Source organism: Heliangelus exortis, chromosome 1 (assembly GCF_036169615.1).
Source record: "Heliangelus exortis chromosome 1, bHelExo1.hap1, whole genome shotgun sequence".
In the NCBI taxonomy this organism is placed as follows: Eukaryota; Metazoa; Chordata; class Aves; order Apodiformes; family Trochilidae; genus Heliangelus; species Heliangelus exortis.
The window spans coordinates 109,166,715-109,188,723 of NC_092422.1; the positions used below are offsets into that span (position 1 = coordinate 109,166,715).

The window sequence follows — 22,009 nt, forward strand, 5'->3', positions numbered from 1 at the left end:
TCTTATGCTGCCAGTATTTAAAAGTAATATCTCTGTATCTGAAGGTCATGATTGCAGAAGTTCTGCTATTTGTGGTATCAGTGAAAGACTGCCTGCCTTTCACTAGTTTAGGAGTCCTGCCTAGCCTTATGGATTTTTTTAATTTTTTTTTTTTTAACATTTAGGTTAAATCTGCCCCTGCAAGTTATAATGGGCAAGGAACATATTTTAAGTTAAATTAAATTATGCTTCTCTTGATTTAAATAAAAAAGTTAGCTTCACAAGTATGTTTACCCACAAAACCATTAGCACCTCCAACTTCATAGACACCCATCTGACTAACCTGGTAAACAGCGAATTAGTAAACACAGTACAATGCTCTCTGAAAAACAAGTCACACAACCAGCATTTTCCTTTTTAACTAGAAAATGGAAAATCTGTAACAGCAGATAAGATGGAATTAAAAATCAATCAAGTCTGGATCCCTAATGGGGTATGGATTATGATGACACGTTAACTGGACTCAGCTCTTGAAAGCAATCATGCACTAAGGAGAACTTCAGAAAGTTGTTACGCAGAGTCTTAGCAATTTATTTAGCAACACCAAAGGTATTTGCTCTATACTATGCTGTGCACTAACAAAAACTGCTATCACAGTTCAATTTCAATGCCACATCCTCAAAAAAACCAAGGATGCTATGTCTGAGTAACAGGGACGGAAATCTCACCTGCCATCCCGAAGTTAAGCTGTGGCATTTCTTCACTTTGTGTCACTTTCCTCGGGCTTGGTAAATCTTTTGCAGAGTCAGATGAAAAGGCCCATAGCTTTTTCCTGTTGGTAATAGTGGATGACTGGGTTTTCACAGGTTTGTTTGTTGTGGGGCACCACTTGTACCCCGGATTTGCTTTCATAAATGCATCCTTATACTAGAAAAGAAAAGGAAAATTACCAGTCATGACATTATACTTACTATCCATAGGGCAACAGAGTGCACTGCGTGTAAGAGCATTTAATACAGTAAATAATCCTTAAATATCTTGATTTTTAACATTTTAATCACATGCTTAGAGTCTGACTGCTAACACAATCTAAGAAGAAGAAATATTAAGGTAAGTAGAGATGTATTTATAGAAGTGACGCTTCTCTTTCCTCTCCTGTGAGCTTATCACCCAGAGCAGGCTTAAGTTCTGATGCTGCAAACTGCTTCCCAGTGTTTTTACGTTCAGTCTGGGAACCAAAGACAGCTATTTGAGTTCTTCTGCAGGTACAATCTTTGTTTAGTTTCTAGTTTGGATGAAGCAAAACCAAACATTTAGCAATAAATGCAGCCTGACACTCCTTGCTTTGCACTCATTTTTCTCTATTAGTTCTGTATTTTAGAATATTTGCATATATGCTTTACTAAACCAGGCACCAAAAATAAACCACTACCAGTGTTATCTCATTTTCAGTAACTTCTGATACTTCACCCCAGTGTTCCTTTTGAAATGTACCACACTGCATGGCTGCACAAAACAAACTGGGAGCATTTAAAACTTTCTCTGACCTTGGGCACGCAATACACATCTCAGTTGTTTGCTATACTTGTGGGATGAAGCAGCAGAATTAACTACCAGACTATGTATGGGGGATGGGGGAAAAGGTCTGTACTCCACGCAATTTGTGGGGTGCAGGGAAGGACGAGGACCTATTTTATTCACAAAATGCAACAGCGATGTTTTCCAAGTATTTTGCTGACCAGAGCAAGCAAGATTTTGGAACGTTGAAGGCAATAAAAAGAGCACATCTCAGTATTTTCACGTTGTTGTGTCAAGTGCAGAACCATCGAATGAGAGGAACATGCCATGCATTCCAGCTGCAAATGTTTGCCTAACAACTGATAGCATCGTACAGCCCTGGCTGCCGTGGGAGCCTACTCAGTAAGTACCAGTGCTCACTGCGGGGAGGAGAGAAACGCCTCCTCTTGCACTAGGTAGCTCTGGATGTCAGGAAACAACCAAAAAAGTGGTTTTATCCAGAAGCATATGCCAGAGCAGCTGCAGGAAGTTTCTTCCATGGTTACCCGTTCCCACCCACCCACCTGTCATCAGTCTCAGTTACAGCACAGAGCCACCTATGTTTCATGCACATGCCAGCAGAGAAACACACAGAGGGTGAAAAAAAAAAAATAAATCCCTTGGCTATCTAACACAGAAACAACATTGAAAACTTCATCCTCTGGTAAGTGTCACTGCGGTGTTTTCCCAGCCCAATAAGCTGCATGCCTTGAGGCAGTGTCACCATCACATGTGTATCGCTTACTTTCATTTCCATCTTACCCTATCAGCTAGCACTTGCTACCTTCAGACTGTACCAAGGATAACAACGTTTCAGTTTACAAGAAGCACGGCACGGTGTGAAGTCCTTTATTTATAGAAATGGCTATAAATAATAAAAATCTGCAGGGATCACTGACCCACATCCATGCTGTGTCTTCTGAATAGGGTGTATGTATATGCTAAGGACTGCAACACCTCGAACCTCACCCCTTTTCCCTTTCCCTCAGTTTGGTTTGGGAGCCACAAAAATAGCCTGGTGGAGGGAAGGGAAGAGGAAGGGGGGCAAGGGAAGAGGTGAAAAGGAAATACATAGAGAGGCAGCTTCGCCTTCCATTGTTAAAGCTACAGCCCACTCACAAATCATACTTCCAGCCTGCTGAGTGAAAAGCACAGAATTGCTAGCAGTGAAGTACATAAGCTCTTCATAGCAGCGTTGCTGCTTTGAATAATTGAATTATTCTAAGGAGTAATTTGACAAGCCAAGAGTCTGCCCACCAAATGAGAACCAGAATGCATGCCATTTGCGAGATGAGGCAGCAATAAGCTTTTAATCAGTTTCCAACAAGAGCAATTCAAGTGAGGTCGTGTATTAATGGATTTTTTCCTCTGCAAAGCCAAGAAGCTAGCATTAACTTCTTCTCTTAAGAGGAGGGAACCAACTGAGGGCATGCAACTCATTGGCCCCTTTCAGAGTTTCAACACCCAAGCTAAAGGAAAACGTAAAATTTAAACAGTGGACAAGATGCAGTTTTATAAAATACACATAGGAGAGTGATAGAAAGCTCAAAAAGACTTTCAATACAGATTTACATGGCTATTAGACAACAGCCTAAAATGAAGTGATGGATTCTGGTTGCCAGGTAATGACAAGATAACTTAATGATCTACAAAATAACGAGGAAACACCAAAGGCAATAGTGAGCTTATTGTTTTCTTCCATTTGACCAAATGTACAGTAAACTAGCTTAGCACAGCTAAGCTAAGAATGTCTCTAAAGTTGCTTAAAAAAAAACAAACCCAAAGGTAGGTCCTTTACCTGGAATCCCTCGGTTCCCACAGAGTGGGAGGGACAGCCTGGCAGGATCATGTCCTGAAATTCCAGGTAAGATATGGGCAAGCAAGGTAAGTTTGTAGGACTGGTCTGACGTATGATTTCTGTTTTGAGAAAGCCTGGGGAAGGATGCAATATTCGGTAGGACCAGCACCACTTAAAAAAAGTGAGCTGCTCCCTGAGCTGCTTTCACCACCAAATAAAAAAGATTTGCTTCCTCCAGTGTGGTGAGAACAGGAGTTCACAAGCGGACTCCAGCTACACCTCAGGGCAGCAGTTAGCACGTGCTTAACTTTAAATGTATACTTAAGTCCCATCAACTGGCTATTAAAGGTCACATGAATCCCAGAGATCTAACATAAATAAATAAACAAATGAACAAACCAGAAAATACTACATTCCTTTTTTCACTCCTGAAGGATGCAGGGTTCACATTACACATCATGGTCCATTCATCACCCAGTGCCAGACTGGATTCATCAGGCTGCTCCTTACAAGAACCAATCAAGACAGGCTGCATCTTGCAGATGCAAGGATGTTTTTTAAAATGAAGTGTTTTCTAGCAAGGGAAACAAGGCTTGAACAATACTAATCTTGCTGGCTATTTTCCAAGGCAGCTGAATATTTCCAGTCCCTGAACAGGGCAGTTGCACTGAAAGGCTTTTAAGAGTTAAAGGAAAAACACACTGCTCCTATTGCTGCAGAAAAATGCTGGAGCATATTCATAAGTGTCGAGAATCCATTTTCCCCTCAGTGAAGGGAAATATTTACAACTGGCAGAATACTTGTGGTTCCACTAAGAGTACTGATCCTCTACTGGGCTTATATCCTAGATAATGAAACCTTCAAAGCTAAGTTGATCTAGAAGTCTGCAGGATACAAATAGAAAGCCTGTTTCTAAAGAAAAAACCCTCAGAAGCCAACACTGAGTTCTGCAGGTATAGTATGAGGTCTCTAGAGCAGGTGCTGCTACAAGAGGCCATAAATCACAAGACTGAAAACAGAGGGAGCAGGGATGGCAGTTTTTCTGGGTAATGAGGTCACCCCAAGGTGCAGACAGGTACATAAAAAGGGTGTTCAAATATACCTAAATGAACCATCGACCTGATTATCCTCTCAGTGGGAACCAGGGATAGATGTTCAATCCACTAGGAAACTTCTCATAATTCCACTTGCCAAAAAGTTTGTGTGCCTCAGTATGTTCCAAAATCCCAGATCTTGTATATAGCTAGACCAATGCAAGTAAAAATACAAATGCCTTGATTTGCATACTGCTGAGACAGTAACACTGATAGGTAAGGAACTGAAAGTGGCTTGCTTGATGCTTGATCTAAACTGGCTTTGTAAACCCTGACTTTGTAAACCCTGACCTCGTAAACCCTGGCTTCAAGTAGTAAAAACACTCTGGAGACTGTAAAACAACAGGGGTTGTAGCCACTGCACTAAGGACCACTTCTGTCAGGTCCATTCTGATTGCTGGCACAGTGATTCAGATGCTCAGGGTACAAAAGACATTTTGTGAGGATAGTGGATATAACACAGGGTCCTTTGGGTGACGTGTCTCCTGCCAGGGCAGCAGCTACGCAGTAAAAACTGGAAGTTAAAGGGCACTGAAAAGCTACATCTAAGTAACAGAGGTTCATCCACTGTATTTTAAACCTCAATGAGATTATCTATATAGGCACCAAAACAGGATTATTGGTACAATGGTAATTTTATGTCCTTACAAGCACATTCACATTCTTGACTTTTAAATGAGCTCTCCGGAGGAAAAATACCAATAAATGGTTTTCACTAGAGTTGACATTAACATCTTTTCAACAGCCTCAGCAGTAAGCCTAACTACAAAAGAGAGTGTTAAAACAAAACTGATTCACACATACACAATAGGCCTGTGATGGTAAGAAGGCACGTGATAGTTGCTAATTATTGTTATAACATACAGCTGTTTAAAGAACATAAATTATACACTATCTCTCTTCTACATGCTCTTGGAACTAGTTGTAATGATGAAAACTACTTAGATTTATTGTTTCACTTTGACACTGAATATGAAATTTGCTCTTCATGCCAAGAAAAATAAATATACCACCACAGGAACACTGATTTCTACAGTATGATTAATAGTTTCAGATCTGTCAGTTCATACAGAAGTTCTGCTATTATTTTTGTTCTTAATGGATGAGATCCCTTCAGCAAGACAAAAGGATATGTAAGGTAGCGCCAGTAGGTTTGTTTCTTCCAAAAATTATTTCTTTATTTTCCTTTTCCTTCCCCTCTATCTGTACTGGATCTCCTAATTGCCCTTTTCCCACACATGTCAAGAAGCACCACTAATTTGTAAATGGGAATGCAGAACAAATCAGGAATGGCTGGACAAAGCTGAGACTCAAGTATCTCAACACTGTGTCACAGATGGGGACCTACAGAGGTATTACAAACCCTGCTTCTGAAAGGAGCTGCCATGCAGAATGCTTCCTTTTTCCTATGGACCTTTCCATGTTCACACAAACTACTGGAAAGCCAGATGTTAACATTACATGTGTGTGTTAACAGTATCAGACAACTTCAGGCAACAGGGCAGATATGAGTAATACTTTCCCCAGTTGTTTTACAGGTAGCTGTAATCCCTGTAGTGTGTTAGCATTCCTTGACAAAGGAGAGAGACGCTCTTCCTTCTCACTACCACTCTGGTTTTTTTTGTTATTTAAGATTTAATTCAATGGTTACCCACAATCTACACCACAGAGGTGGTTAGAAGGATCATTTTGGAATGATATTATCAGGCTAAGTAACTAGCTGTGTGTCTCACACTCTGCTATGGATACCCACCAGCCTTCTTGTGGGCAAATTACCAAGCAAGCTATTTCTTCTAAAGCATCAATTCAATTTTAAGTTGCTGTAAAGATACTTTGTGAAACATGAGGGTAAGTCTCTTTTCCTTTCTCCCAGTGAAGAAAATCTGACTACATATAGCTCTGTGGTTCAGGTATTGGACTCTGCCTCACCAAAGGCTGCTTTGTCAGAAACTAGTTAATACATAGTTAATACATAGGTAAAGAAAGACTCCATTTATTGACTATGCTTTTAGCTTGGTCCACCTGTATTGTAACTGCAACATGTATTATCAATAACAAATGCACAGCTAGGTAGCATTAGTCAGCTGACACTGAACTGTGTAATTTATCGTTTTCAACCATCACACACTACCCATGTGTTACTGCTTATACTGTAAGAATCATCAGGGGATATCTATCCCAAACTATAACTATCTATGTATCCCAAAGCATTTATATGTACCAATGACTACTAGAGGCAGGTTAGTGTATGTACACAGACCAACTTCTTGCTGTTTGAGTCCAAAAGACTAATTGAACCAAAGCAAGACCAGCAACATCTCTGGGATCCATAATCCCACCGGCAAAGCTGAGGAACACGGGGGAGAGAAAGATCCCACGTACAACATTTGCTACAGAGAAACAGCAGACAGACAGATGCGTCATGAACCCCCTTCACCTGTACCATTCCGACAGAACATACCTCCTTGGCCATGTCAGTGTATTTCTGCTTTTCTTTTGGATCTAGAACAGCCCACCAATCTGCCAAGATCTTGGTCGCGCCACGATTATCAAGGCGAGGGTGTTCCTTGCGCACGAGAGAGCGATGGCGCTTGCAGAACAGCAGAAATGCATTCATTGGTCGGCGAGCTCGATGCTCCGAGGACTCATCATCTTCGGTTTCATCAGCATCTTGCTCTAAACCATCAGCACCCAGGAGTGGGACCTAACGGGACCAAAAGGGAAGGTCTAAACTCAGTTATCCATGCTTCTTGCGGAGACCAAGAGTCTGTGCATGCTGTGTGTGAGTGAGGGAGATGCACACAGACACACTCAGCTGTCTTCAAAGGCCGTCCGTTCCATCCAGGAGAGACAGAGTTCTACCAAACCTCCTCACCTGACAGTTCACGGTTCATTCATCCTCTCTGCAAGACTTAAAACTCCAGCTTGCAATTAGAGCAGATATCTAAGCTGCACACCATTCTCTAGGAAGAGTCCCAAAGGGGCAGGAGGGAGGAGATACTTCCTACCCCATTCCTAAAAAGCCTGTGTATTTTTTTAACTACAGAGTGCATAAGAAGGGAAGTGCATGAGTTGCTTTCCCCACCACTCACCATCTATTACTCAGCCTGTGAGCAGTGCTGCAGTGCAGCTTCTGCACAGCTGCCCACTCGCAGCCAGAGGGCAAATTTCAACAGACTACATTGCCAGAAGTTACTCTCAGCAGTGTACCATGCCTGCAAGGGACATACCACAGAAGACTGGCTCTAACAGAATGAAACCATGTACTGTATGAGACAGAAAGCCATCTCCTACCTAACTGCAACACTGCTGTTGTTTGTAACTCACTGTGGAAGGTTAACAGAAAGCACTGTCAGAGCATCAGGCTCCACCTTACTGCTCCTTATCCTTGACAAGGTCATTCTTCCACATCAGTGTGCAGCTCAAAGAGTATCCTCTGCATTGACCTCTCCTCTCCTGGCTTAGGAAGGAATCATGGAGATGCAGATATGAATGTTATCCACATGGTGGAAGCATCATGTGTCCATAACCTATTCCCACTTTTATTTACAGAAGGTAAGTCTAACTGTATATTTGTGAGGTTCTACATTGTGGGGTCCCTACGGAAAAATGGTAAGGCCAGCATCACTGAACAATACCAAAAAATGAAGTGTCAAATCAGCAGCTTTTTGCTCCTTTTTCCCTTTTAATCTTTGTATTTTTTTCATCTTGAAAGAAAGAAAGAAAACTATTGGCTTGGTACGTTCGCACAGCCACTAAAGCAGACATCAAGCATGGCCTAACTTCATGTCTAAAACAAACAATTTAAAAAACATGTCAAAAAGCCACCATAAGCAATCAAGGCCGAGATGTGACACACATTATTAAAATAACCCAGTTAAAACTAACAGTCTAACTCTTTTAGAGTTTTGTCCAAGACTTTAAAAGGGTGATTAACAATTCACTTTTTTGCATTATTTGCTACTTGCCTTTACAGCCTTGTGTGCACAGCATCAGTTATTTTAACTGGCTGTGTCTGTTCACAGAAGAGAACAGCAAGAAGCAAACAAAACAAAAATACAGACAGGGAGAATCTGACTCACCATTAACCTTCTATGGTCAAAGCATCCAATGAAGTCTACCTTATCAAGATCTTCCTCTTCCTCTTCTTCCTCTTCCTCTTCAGAGAAGTCGAGGAGTTTCTTGGCAAGGAGAGGATGCCACTGAAGACACTTTCTTTTTGGTCGTTTCCCAGTTCCTTCTCCTTCTGTCGAATGATCCTTATTCCTACTACTGCCTTTCATTACTGTGACCTGTCATGCAAAAATAGTTGTAAGTTCACAACAATCCCATAAGCATAAATGACCATAAATAGATACTTAAACCAATGACAAATACATGGGGCACTCTTGCAAGACCCTCAGAATTGGAGAGGTAATTGATAGATGTTTATTTCAATTACCAGCAACAGCATGGAGTATCTTTTCCAGTCTTAACATTTCCACCTCATGTCCAGATTAACTAGCAATATACAATTTAAGAGCACGAAGCGAGCACACTAGACAGTCCAGCTCTCAAATGTGTTCCTGTCTGAAGAGTAACAGAAAAGCCCTTATATTTCATTGGTCAAGTGAGTGACAGGCTCCACAGCTCTCCCAGACCTGTGTCCACTATAGTTTTTCATATTTTGTCACTGAAAATGACAGGATATCTCTCTTTTTAGCAGTGGAACATATGGCCGGCCACTCACCTGTTAATCATACATTTATATATATAGCAATGTTGATGCAGAACCCCATGACACTATGAGCTTGGATTTCCCAAGAGCCACTAAAAGGTGCAACAGGGAAATCTGATCCCCTGACTACAAGAAGTGAGTACACAAATTTCAAGCGAACAACCAGAAGCAGACAACTTGACACTTCCAAAGTACTCATCAACAAATGCCCCTATGCAGAAAGCAAAACAGGTTATCTGCTGAACCAACAGCATGCAGAAGCTAAACAGTATTTCCACACCTATCTTTTGTATGTTCTTCACCAAAAAATACCTCTTAACTACCTCTCAGGAAAAACATATGCTTTACACATGCTACCTGACAGGAGCATGGCTGGTTTTGCAAGAAAACAATGCAAACATCACAACAAACTGAACCTGGGGAAGGGTTAATCAGTTAGATTTTTATAAAGCATAAAAAGTGCTAAGTCTTAAAGAGGCTTCTTACCAGCAGGATAAGGCTAGGCTAAGTCCTGGTGCCATAGCCAAAGCCAGAGGAAGCTCTGTCGTTGACTGTCCCATTAAAAATTCCACCCCCCCCAAAATAAAATAATAAAATAAAATAAAAAAAATAAAATAAAATATAAAATAAAATAAAAAAATAAAATAATAAAATAAAATAAAATAAAATAAAATAAAATAAAATAAATCCAGTCAAAGCAAAACAGAGCTAACATGGGCACTTTCATTCATTCTTCTGTATGGAAGATTTTGGCAGGGCATAGCATAACTACTTAGAGAAGACACTCCCTGGTCAAGTAAGTGCACATATGATTAAATGAGAGTGCAAGTTTTACTGGCATTATTTACTTGCTGAATAGCAAATCGTCAATTGAGTCCATTTAATGGACTCTTCAGATTCTGTTTATTTATCTGATTTTTTTCCTCTTGACACATCATCAGTAGCATGTTGGTTGCTTGTTTTGTATGGGAGACAGGAAGCTGACAGACAAAAGCAAGCAAAAAATACTAACTCCTCTCCCTGAGTGCTGGCAACCATCTGTACCAGCAAGCTTTTGAAAAGAGCTGGACTTGGATCCTACAAGACCTGAAGCATGTGTTTAAGTTTGGCAGTCACATAGTACTTCAGAAAGCTACATGTCATGGGCAAGCTTTAAGGCTGAAAAGTATAGAAGATACACAGCACGAAAATTGCAAAGTTTGCAATAAATGGAATTTATGAACCGTAGCACAAAAAAAGATTATTTTCTACAGTATCAATAAAAATACCACTTATAATTTAAGACAAACATAATGGCTTCTAGAAGTAAGCAAGAGGAGAAACAATTAAAACTAGCTAACAAGATTTTACAAGGTATTTCTCAGCTTCAAGATGACAAAAAGGTGACACTAGGGAAAAAGTAGGAATAGTCCAACAAGACAACATGAAAGTACAGACAACATTGCTTAAAATAAGTGTATACACACACTTTGTAACATTGCCAAAGGATACCTGTCAAAGCTGACATTCATCAAGCACTGACAATGTGAGTTACCTTCAGGGTGATGCTCTTTACACCTACCCTATGTGCAGATACAGACCCAACATCACAGAGATATTACATGAGCAAAAAAAATTAACAATCTGTGCATGTGTGCCGGCTGTATTATTTCATTTCTGGTCCTGGAAACATTAATCAATAAATCCCAGTTTTCTTGGATGTCTTATAAATATGTATACCTAATAGGGCTCTGGAGAAAAAAAGATCAAGACTCTTTAAGAGAGGAGCTGGATGGTACAGGAATGCTGGGGAGGAGAAATGACTGTTTAGCTTTTTATGGCTTATTTTTCTATTTCAGTTACACACCTGTATAAAAGTCTCCGTTTTTCACATGTTCATTAAAAGCAACTGTTTGATAACCTTCATTAACATTGGGTTTTTTTTTTCCTGTCTTCCTCTGCTATTCACAAAACCTGATATAGATGGGTGACCAATTTCTGCAGTCCTAATTTTGAGACTCTCTCACCCCACAGTTGGTGGGGTGACAGAGAATGCCACTGGTGCTTGTGCTGAACAAGCTGTACTCACCAGGTGTTGCCCAAACTACACGCACAACCACCAAAATCCTCATAAAGGTTTTCAAAAGTAACCCAGCACTGTAAGGTAAAGGTTGTAATATAGGCTAGAAATAAATAAATAAATAAATAAATAATTAAAAAAAAGCAGAACCCCAGAGATGTAAATTTTGATTGTGGTGTAGTCCCCTGTTGGAAGGTTCACCACAGAAGAATGTCTGAACTTCAGCAACTCTCCCTCTGGGTCCTCAGCTGACCCCATGGAGATTACAAAGCAGAAGTTTCAAGTCGATTTGCTACAACTTCTGCTCTGTTTTACACAACCTGAATTCTCTACTACTTTACAGAAACAAATAACAAAGAGAGAAAAGAGGAAGCAACTATGACACGGAAGGCTTGGTGTTTTGGGGGCTACCCCGGGGTCACCAGGGGCAGTGACCTGAACTGCTTCAACAAAGAGGCAGGAGACTGGGGAATGAGTTCATGTTCTCACAGGTCAACTGAGCTGAAGAGGTATTTGAATTTTCCAGTAAAAGCAAATGGAGATTGCTGGCAGTAAAATACACCTTCATGAATACAAAAGGTTGTTGTTTGTTTGTTTGTTTGTTTTTTAATTTCTTTCTTTTAGCTCTGGAATAACTGAACCAGAATATTTGTATAATGGAGCTGGTACAAAAGCTGGTTAGCATTAATTACTGACCAGTCAGTGAATATACTCTTTATTATTTCACAGCAGAAAGCCATTAATGAGTTTTCTAGTTTTTGGAGATGTGATGGTTTAATGGGGGACATGCTGAGACTCAGTGAAATCCTGACTGCTAGCAGAGATTTGGGATAGACTATCACCACACGAAACACTCTGCAACACAGCAACAAGTCTTACTTAATTTTTAATGAAACTTTCACATCTTCAGAAAACATTTTTAACTATTCCTTATTCTCAAACTCAGATTCGAGTTACTTGCTTTTGTTTGTGCTCAAATACATAAAATGAAACCCCAGGATCAGCAAAAGGATGTCAACAGCACTTCTTTTAACTTTAGGGTGCTTTTAATTGAATGCCTACCAAAGAAGAATAAAACCAATATGCAGTAAAAGTCAATAGATTTTAAACTTCATCTCTACTCTCTCCACTCATTCAGACATGCATAAGTTACTGTTCTTTGGGGGGTTTTTTGATGCAAATAACGAGGTTTTGTCTAGTACATAAACTACTGCAAGTTGAACCACCTTTGCCAGCATTAGTACAATATCAGGTTACTTTTTTTTTTTTTTTTTTTTTTTTTTTTAATAGCAGAGGGGAGAAGAATAAAGTAGTTATTGGTGTTTACTTGCCTTTTTTATGCACATACCATTTACTTTTGCTTTTGGATAGTGCTACCATAGTTAAATCTTCAGCGCTATCAGTAAGAATGGTTGTGAGGGCATTTTAAGTACTAACTCTCCAGATCTTTTAAAATGGAAATAACACACACAGCAAGTGGGCAAGAGGGGCCGAAGAAAACCTCACACTGAACACAGGTATTAAATACCTAGAAAAAACTTGCCTATTGGAGTACTCTGCACAGATGTGCTTGTGTCACTATTTCAGGCAACTGTGTTTTAAAAGGTACTAAATGAACATGGATCTTGCCATGAGACTTAAGCATAATATAACTAAAAGTCACGACGAGTTATGTAATGTACTGCAAAGTCTTTTAATGATAGGTGATTTCTAAATGATGATTTCTACTTTGTTTTTCTTTCTACTTCACTTATAGAAGACAACATGAAGAAGTAAAACAGTATTTTATTTTGTAGGGAGCTCTTCAGACATTAGGAATGTCTTCACTGAAACAGACAAACTGAATCTGCTACAAAATTACCTTCAAAAGACACGCTTTGGAATTGGATTTTATCATTACAGTACACGAGTAAACTAATTAGGAAATTTAAAAGACAAAATGTAACATAGATCTTTACTGACTTTTCCTTACATGCCTGCCAGAGAACAAACACTGCTGACTGGACCTCACTCAGCCAAGTGAGTACTTCAACCAACACTCTGCCTGAAATTCTGTATGTAACCCAAACTTGGGTGTGCTACACCAGCTACAGTGCTGGAAAACCAAGGTGAAAGTGCATCATGGTTAGTCTGCCAGCAAGTGCTTTCTGTCAGTAGGGCAAACTACTTGTTAAAAACTACAAGTTGGTAGTTGTAGTCTAGAAAAGAATTAAAATAAAAAAATAAAAAGGAAAAGAGAGCAAACAGTGAAACAAAAGGGAACACTGGGGCAGGAAACAAATAAAATGAGAGCAAAGAAAATAAAAAAGAATGAGGACATCTGTGAAATCTTGCATCATTTAGCTTGACAAAGACAAAACAGCAGGCTTTGAATGCATATAAGACATCAGTAAATAATCTGCTTTCCACATCCATTATGCAGAGCCCAAGTAGGTGGCCTCTGGTGATGGGGAGGAAAATGGAGGGCAAGCCCTGGGCACAATTTCCTCACAAGCAACAGGAGCAACATCGGGGAAATGTCTGGGGGGGGATGTGTGTAACCCAGGTGTAACCCAGGGCTGTGGCAGGCAGGGTAATGGCACTGCTGAACAAACCACCCAAGTTGTTGTGTGTCAGTACCCCCCACCCCATACACCGAATGTAAACCAAATTAATCTAATTATGAAAACTAAGCTGTGTGTGGTATTTAAAATATTTAACTAAAGAAATATTTTAAAAATGTAGTCAAAACACACAGAAAGCAAGTAGGATGGCTGGACAACAGTTTGTACAACCTTTACAAAAATTACTACCCCCCAGTTCTCTGAAGCATCTCATTATGTTGGGTTTTATATTTTTATCATTTTTTTTCCCCTCCCTCTATTTGGATGTTCATTCCCCAGTCTGAATGCCTGGCAACAGTCACTTAGGTAAAGCCAAATCCATACCTTTATCTTAAACTTATCAGTGTTAGAAGATAGCAACTACCAGGCTTCCAAGAACTGGCTCCTGGACCTATAAAAATAGCCTTCATAAAGTGTCACACGATTTAGGAACAGTCACACATTTATGTTCTACCGTCCTAAATAAACCTAGTGTCTGAAAAAAAAATTCAGTAGTATCAATTTAAAATAAATAATAACTGACCAACACGTTTCAAACAGCCTTGCTGAGGCTGGGTGTAACAGGTTAGAACCTTTCATACCTCACTTTTAATGAAACTCTGGGGGATAAAAACGTTTCCCAGAGGAAACGTGTGCTCTGCTTGGGCGATGTGGTTTGAATTTGGCAGAAACACACTCCTTCCACATCCAAACAAAACACCAGCTCCACTCAAAGCCAACACACCATCCACAACCCCAACACCTGCTCCGTAAGTCAGCACTGCATCCAAGAAGGAGATGGAGGGGGCGAGGGAAACACTCCTGCCCCAATGCCACAGCCACTGGGGAGGGGGGGGGGGGGCAGGAAGGGCGGGCAGGAGGGATCCCTGGAGGACGGGACAGGGGAGGAAAAAGGAGGAAGGAGGCGGCGGCATCAGGAACGCTGCTGCTACACGCTGACTACTGCGACCTGCGCCGGGGCTGTGGCGGAACCGCCGCTAACTCTATCCCGGCACCGGCACCCCCGAAGGGTGATAGTGGGGGGCTGCAAAGGAGCGCGGTCGGTGGTCGCGGTGCTGGGCCCGGCGGCTGTGCCGTGGCCGGGCAGCCCGGGAGGTGCGGGTCAGCCCGGGACAGGGCCACCCCTGTCCGGGGCAGAGCGGGGTGCCAGGGCTCCTGGGGCAGAGAGGGAGTCCACGGAGTGTGCCTGCCCGGCGGCTGAAGCACCTGATGGGGCACGCCGGGGGCGGGACGGGTCCCATCGGGAAACGGTCCCACCCGCGGGCTAGGGACCGGGCGCATTGGCTGTTTTGGGGCTTCTCCACACGTGTGCCAAGTTGGTCGTATCAAGTTCCCCCTCGGCTGTTTCGGGAGAGGGAAACGCCGGGAAAGAAGTACCTGCTGCGGGTGGGTGGGTGGGTGGGAGGAGAAGGCACGCCGGCTTTGGGCAGCTCCGCGGAGCGATGCTCTGGCAGGAGGAGACCTTCAGCCAGGCCGAGAGGAAAGCCAACGAGGTGCTGGAGGCTTTTTTCGGAGCAAGCCTCCTGCGAGATCGGGACCGAAGGGGCGGGAGGAGGCAGCGGCGCAGGAGCCGGGACAGGAGGCGAAGGGTTCGGAGTGTTTGGTTACTACCGAACCTCGAGGGTTCTAAACGGCCAGCCCGGGGCAAGGGGGCCGGCGCACGGGTCCGGGGGGTGCAGGGGGAAGCTGGAACCTAAGGCTTGTCCTTTTAAAAGCAAACTTACCAAAACTAAACCAAACCAAACCCCCCAAAATCCCTCAGCAAGCAGCATGCACCGCGGAAGCTGAAGCAGCAGCTCCGCACCCCCCCGGGTGATTTGCGCGCAGCGGCTCTCTGGGAAGCGGCGGCTTCGGAAGGCTGCGGGGCACATGCATTCCCTGTGCAGAAACAGGTTTGGGGGTGGAAGTCACCAGCATCCCCTTTGCAGAAACAGGTTTGGGGGTGGAAGTCACCAGCATCTTCATTCAAGTGCGCGGAGCCACTGCAGGAGGATGCGATTTAAATAGTAACCAGCCACAACCCTGTTGTGTTAGTATTATTTTTCAGGCTGCGTGGCTTTCTTCCCCAGACACTTAAAAAAAAGCAATTGCCTGAAGACTCATGGTTCAACCTACACTGGCCATTTTTTGCCTTGAACTTAAGTGGCAGTAGGACATTTGCTATTACGGGATTTATTCCAACTTTCAAGAAGCTGCAGAGGCAGAAAAAGATAACCAGAAACCCAGCAAGTCACAGGCCACAGCTACACTAATTTCACTGAGACTGATCGCACACACTGCTAGTCAAAACTTGGGGCTGCTAAACTGCAAGAGAGAAACATTTTTTAGGATAAAAGAGGCATTTCAGGGCACCAGGCAGTAACCATTCCAGGCGCCAAACCACCACACCACAGCAGATCTGCTCATGGCCACGCACATCCACCAGGGAAAAACCACCTGGATCAGCCTAGTGGCTTCCTTTGCCTTGAGCTCCTGGAGAGCAGACCGGAGTTTTCCAAGCTGTGTGCTCGGTGCAGAGCAAACAAAAGGGAGATGGGCAATAGTGAGCAGCATTCCCGCAGATGTAGGTGAGCTTAGTCACCCAGGAGATGGGTGTTCTGGGACACTGCTGCTACTGAACCTGCTCCTCGGTGAGGGAGTTGTGACCCATCCACCCAGGAAACTTTGGCATCTTTTTGCTCTGAAGAAGCGCTTCTTTTAGGTCCCACATCTGCATCCACAACCGGAGAGAAATGCAACAAACCAGGAAAGGTGAGCAGAATAAATGCCTGAAAGTCAAAAGAGAGCAGGCAGAACCCAACCTACTTTGCAATGCTTCCTCCCACAGAGAGGGGGGTAACAACAACAAGCTCCACAAAAGCCCTCTGCTGACACCAGAGCAGTTTATGAACAGCATACTTTTCCTCCAGGGACACAAGCAGACTGAAATGAAACAACCTCTCTGATGGAGAGAAACGCTTGTCTGTAAAGCATCATAGACCATAGAAACAGTGCAACCCCCAAACCACTGACTTTTAGCAAGTTAAAGCAGGGGAGAAATTTTGATAGAGCAAATAGCTGCCTGACAGCAATGAAAAGGGAGTGTCCAGAGCTGAGTGTTCATGGACACACTCGAAAAGATTTGCTTTGTGCTCTTCAGTAATCAAGACTACCTGAGCATTCATGGAGAGCAACTTTCCTAGAAAGATAGCTGCCATTCCTGTGTTTTGCTGTTATTTTAATACCATCTGAAAATGAAAATCTTTGTGACTTGTTAACTGGATCATCAGAGGTTCCCTCTAGCTTTTGCAATCAATAAACAGTTAATCTCAAAGTGCTTTCAAGCCAGTGAGATCACAGGTAAGATGGCCACATGACATACTTAACTAATTTCAGTGCAGAGTACTCCACTCAGCTCATTCCCAGGAGGGCATCTGCAGTTCAGCAATAGTTTCCTCGGTGAAAAGCCTAGCAGGTAATAACTCAAAAGTCAAACTGAAATTTTATGTCAACAAGGGGGATGGGCTGGAGTTCTGCTCACAGCCTTCAGAGGGTGAGACCCCCTGAATGGGGGGAAAAAAAAAAAAAAAAAAAAAAAGTCAATCTTTTTGACTTATCACTCCCCAAGCTTCATTTTTCTCATTAATTAGTAGGCATAAAAATTGCTCTAGGGTCCAGTCACAGCAGAAATACAGCCAAGTGCTTCTGCACAGCACAGAGCAGCACAAAAAGGAGATGTTCCTGCAGCAGACATCGCAGGGTGAGCACGGCTGAGTGGGAAAATTGTTCATTTCTCCTTTTCACCTCCTGTTGATTATGCCCTAGCGTCTTCTGCAGAAGCAGGACAATGTGGCTGTGTCCATCACTACTGTAATCCATTCTAAGGTTGGCCATGTGCGTAACGAAGCTTTCATAATAAAATTCAGTCATAATTACTACCAGTGTCAGGGGAACGATAATCCAGCTGTATGAGCAAATGAAAGAACTAGTCCCTTAATATGTATTTAATAGGCCATAAAATATCCTTGCACAACTGAGTATTATAGTTTGTCTACTTTGGCTCTCTTCAACTTGAATACAATAGGCTAAGACAGTTATCCAAACAACTCCTCGAAACAGCTACTACCCACTGCTTCAACAGAAGAAGAATCAAATTGATGGCTACAGACAGTATTTACTCAGCTTTGCTCATTTTCAGTATTATTGGCTCATAAATCATGGTAATGTAACTCCTCTGCATCTCAAAAACAATAAAGAGGCTACAAGAAAATTTCAAATGAAACAGACTTGTGCAATGATCACTGACAGAAATACCACAAGATTGACACGATAATAAACTTGTAGCTAATCTTATTTTCTGCAGCATTCCTACAGCTGCCACAGTCTCCCTCCATCCTCTCCTCCTACCAAGAGACAAAGTGGCTAGAGCAAAAATTGGTGAAAAGCAAACTCTCAGAGTTCTCTGCCTGAACCCTCCCCTCCCAGACTCTGGGTTCATTTCTATGCCACTGACCTAGAATACTATTAAAAGAAATATTAAAGCAGCAACACTTCGTCAAAATACGCTGTATCTCAAATCAGACATAAGCTGAAAGGTTAACAGACTGCCAGGGCAGAGCGTAATTGTGTTTAAAAGCTAGATATAAATAAAAACAAGCAGAAAACAAACACATTTACACACATCAGTTATACATTTGTTTGTGTTCTTTCTAAAGGCAGCATTTTAAGCATCCGGAATGAGCTTTTAAGGCAGACTATATTCCTTACTGCAGTGGTTTAATTTGATCACAGAAGGAGATACAGCTAAAGGAAGTTTGACTCTGTTTTTGTAAATACCACCATCTCTCAGAACTGTGCACATTTACATATTATTCCTCTTGGGCTACCAAAATTTGCAATTATTCTGAAAGCAGATGTATTATCTCAACACACATTTTTCAAGTGCCACCTAGTGGTTATTTTCATTTTTATTTCAAATTGGTATTTAAAACCCATTAAGCATTCTGATGGACTGAATTTGGGGTAGAAGACAGCTGATTTCAGGACTAAGGAACCAAAAGGAAATGGGAAAAAATAATCCATCTTATCTAGAGAAACAAACAAGGCATAAATGTCAGAGCTATATTTAGTTTTTTCAGTACAACTTGATGACTTCCTATCATAAGAAAATTCTGACATGTTAAAGTCTCTAAGTAATTAGGACCTCAATTGACAGTATGGTCAAATCCTGGAGAATAAAGCATGCTCTAAGCATTCTTCACACCACGCAAAGCCAAAAATCTACAGTGCCTCATCAAGGCTTCTTACACTCAACCCAACCTCTGATCTTACAGGGGCTCAAAACGAGACTAAATTTGGTGACTTAATGTAAGTAATATAAGTACTTAATGTCTCATAATGTAAGTAAATACTTAAGGTCTCCTGTCTTCCACCTCAAATACTCTCTCACTCTCTAAGTATAAGGAACTGAGCTGAGTAGGTATTCTAAAATATGGCTAAATATTCACATGAACTAACGAGCGTGTTTAAGAAGGCACCAAAACAGTGGTGCATGTTATGTGGACAATCTGTGAAACACACAGAGCACATCAGATTTCCACATGTATGGGAAGACACATATGTGTTTGCATCTCCACGTGACACATCTCCATCTGAAATCCCCAGACACAAATATGGAAGTCAGACAGACAATCAACCAATGCAAATATCTGGGTTTCTTTACAACAGACTTCCGAGAGCCTAAAAGGAAGTTACTGTTCTACTTCTGCAATATACTTCGGTAGAGATGCAGTAATATACATACAATTTGTGTCTGTATCTCTAAAGAAAAAGTATAGAAAACAAAGTTTGAGACAGAGACAAGGTTATATAAACTGCTATTTAAACAAGGTTATATACTGCTACCGAACATCAGCATCTATTATTTTTCTACTGAGAGACTTGTTAGATACCTTGCTGTGACAGAATCAAGTTCACTGAAAAAAATTAAAAAAGAAACTTACTTACTCATTCTTACTCATTCTGCATCCTGTAGAGAATCCAGATTTCAAAGCAGTTTAATAAAAGGTGGGAACACTGATTTTTTCCTGATTTTTACAATTAGGAAAAAATCTGAGAGACATAAAGCCTCTCGTAACTCTGACCCCAGCCCTTGTTTCCCATTTGCTGTATTTCGCTTCCAGAAGGCCTAAGATGTAGAAACTGAGAACTTTCCCATTCAGACATCTTTTTGTGTGCTCGTTACACAGGCAGATCCAGAGATGTTCAGCATTCCCAGTGAGGCACACACACTTTAGATCCACCTCCAGGCAGGCCCTGCATGGAGGTGGAGAACTCGGACGACAAAGCTCCTGTGCGTACACCACTGCCTGTGCACTGAACGGCCCCTGCCAAGCCACCCCCTCTACAGTTCCCATGTGCCACAGCCTGAGCAAGCCAGGTGCATCACCCCATCACCACAACACCCTCAGCAAGGGTTTTGCTGGGCAACCCAAATTGCTTGTGCTGACAAAACACTCTATGGACAAACCTGGGAGCATCTCGCTGTAGACCTGAGCACCGTCTCTCATTCATAATGCACACAAGAGCTTAAACACCCCATGGAAGGTGTCTGCCTGATTTAGGGCTTATCCAGCATCCTCAGCATAATAAGCCATGTACAGGTTCTGGAAAATTTATATATTAGGAAATCAGGTGTAATGGTAAACAGTATTCACAAAGGTCAGAAGTAACTGAATGAACCTGTAGCTAATGCACAGTGTTTCACTGTAACACAGCCACATTCTCCTGAAGCTCAGTGGATTCTGGGCATGAATAACTTCAAACTTCTGAAGCATGCAGACTATCAAGAAAATCTTGGTAACTCCTTGTAAAAAAAAAAAAAATAAATCTGCTCTTTGCCAGAGAATTAGCTTTTTGCCGTAAGACATAGTTCTCAGAGTTTTTGTCTAAAAATCTCTCCTCAAATGAGCTTCAAACTAAACCATCAAAAGTAAGTATGGCTGAGACAATGCTCTCATTCTTAAGCTATATGCATGCTCACTCATGGACAAAAATGCATCATTACAGTCTCTTTTTTGGGAGAAAGAGACTTGGCTTATTTTTAATTCATGGGAAGACAATCACATGATTTAGCCATGTCCACTTCAAAAGATCTAAACTAGGAATTTGACATGAGCTGAATGTGAAGGATTTAGGGCAAATATTTTTGCATCAATCCTCTTAGAACTAGACAATGTAATTATAAATTTTCATGCACCAACAGACCATTATTTCAAGGAAAGGAAAATATTAAAGACTACCTTCATGACACCTGGAGGGCTCTAATCCTGCTCAAACCAAGCCTTGCTTCAAAGCTGGATTATGCCACTGAGGAGCCTGACCAGGGATAGAGAATCCCACCAACTCTTTTGGCACCTGATTCAACCACCCTTAAAGGAAGGTATTTTTCCTTATGCTCAACCAGAATTTCCCCTTGCCTTTTATTCAATTTCACACACATCCTGATAGCCCACTCCAACTTTCTGGAGTTCCTCTGAATGGCAGCTTTGCTCTACTGCATATCTACTACTTCCAGCAATTTGGTGTCACCTTTGACATCCTGTCATTTGTACCACTACTGAAAATATTAACCAACACTGGAAGCAGTATCGGCCCCCAAGGAATGCCACCAGTAACTCTATCACTTTTTCAGCCTGCTGTTCACTCAGTATAATTCATCCAACCATCCATCCAGTCTGTACCCAGTTTGGCTCCAGGGGTAACAGAAGTGTCAAAAATCTTGGTACCACCACAGTAAGCAGGGCCCTCTACACTACCCTTGCCCACAGCACCTTGTTTCCATCACCTCATCATATTGATCAGGCACAATTTACTCACGGTAAATCCACACTTGGCTGTCACCTTCTTGTCCTTCATGTGCCTGGAACTGGCTTCCATGAGGACTTGTGCTACAATCCTCCTATGGACTGAGCTGAGGCCAGGCAGCCTGCTGCCTCCCAGATGTTTCTTGTGCCTCAGCACACAATTAAACACCTCAGGGGGCTGATTTCTTCCTTTTGTATGATCCATGAGAATGGATGACACTTTATCACTTGACATGCAGTAACCTTGAGATGAAAACCACGTTACTGTATTTGACAGCAATTCCAAAATGCAAAAGAGCTGGAAATATCAGTGGCTGGAGAACAGGTCGAACAGCTTGTTTGGCTCAACCCTTATAAT

At 41.9% G+C, this 22,009-nt stretch overlaps 1 protein-coding gene across 35 annotated transcripts in view; it reads right to left on the minus strand.

Annotated features, from left to right (window-relative positions):
• The window catches only part of BBX (BBX high mobility group box domain containing), a 146,665-nt gene that overhangs the window by 55,588 nt on the left and 69,068 nt on the right, over positions 1-22,009 (minus strand). For 23 of the 35 annotated variants that reach the window (XM_071757897.1, XM_071757861.1, XM_071757808.1 and 20 more), the window contains 3 exons: positions 8,511-8,720; positions 6,890-7,132; positions 708-906 (listed from right to left, as the gene is read on the minus strand). In XM_071757897.1, the coding sequence (XP_071613998.1) occupies positions 708-906; positions 6,890-7,132; positions 8,511-8,711 (643 nt within the window). In that variant the 5' untranslated portion in view covers positions 8,712-8,720. Of the gene's footprint in view, positions 1-707; positions 907-6,889; positions 7,133-8,510; positions 8,721-15,184; positions 15,207-22,009 lie in introns of those variants that run through there. The other 12 variants (XM_071757931.1, XM_071757954.1, XM_071757916.1 and 9 more) reach the window with 2 other exon arrangements.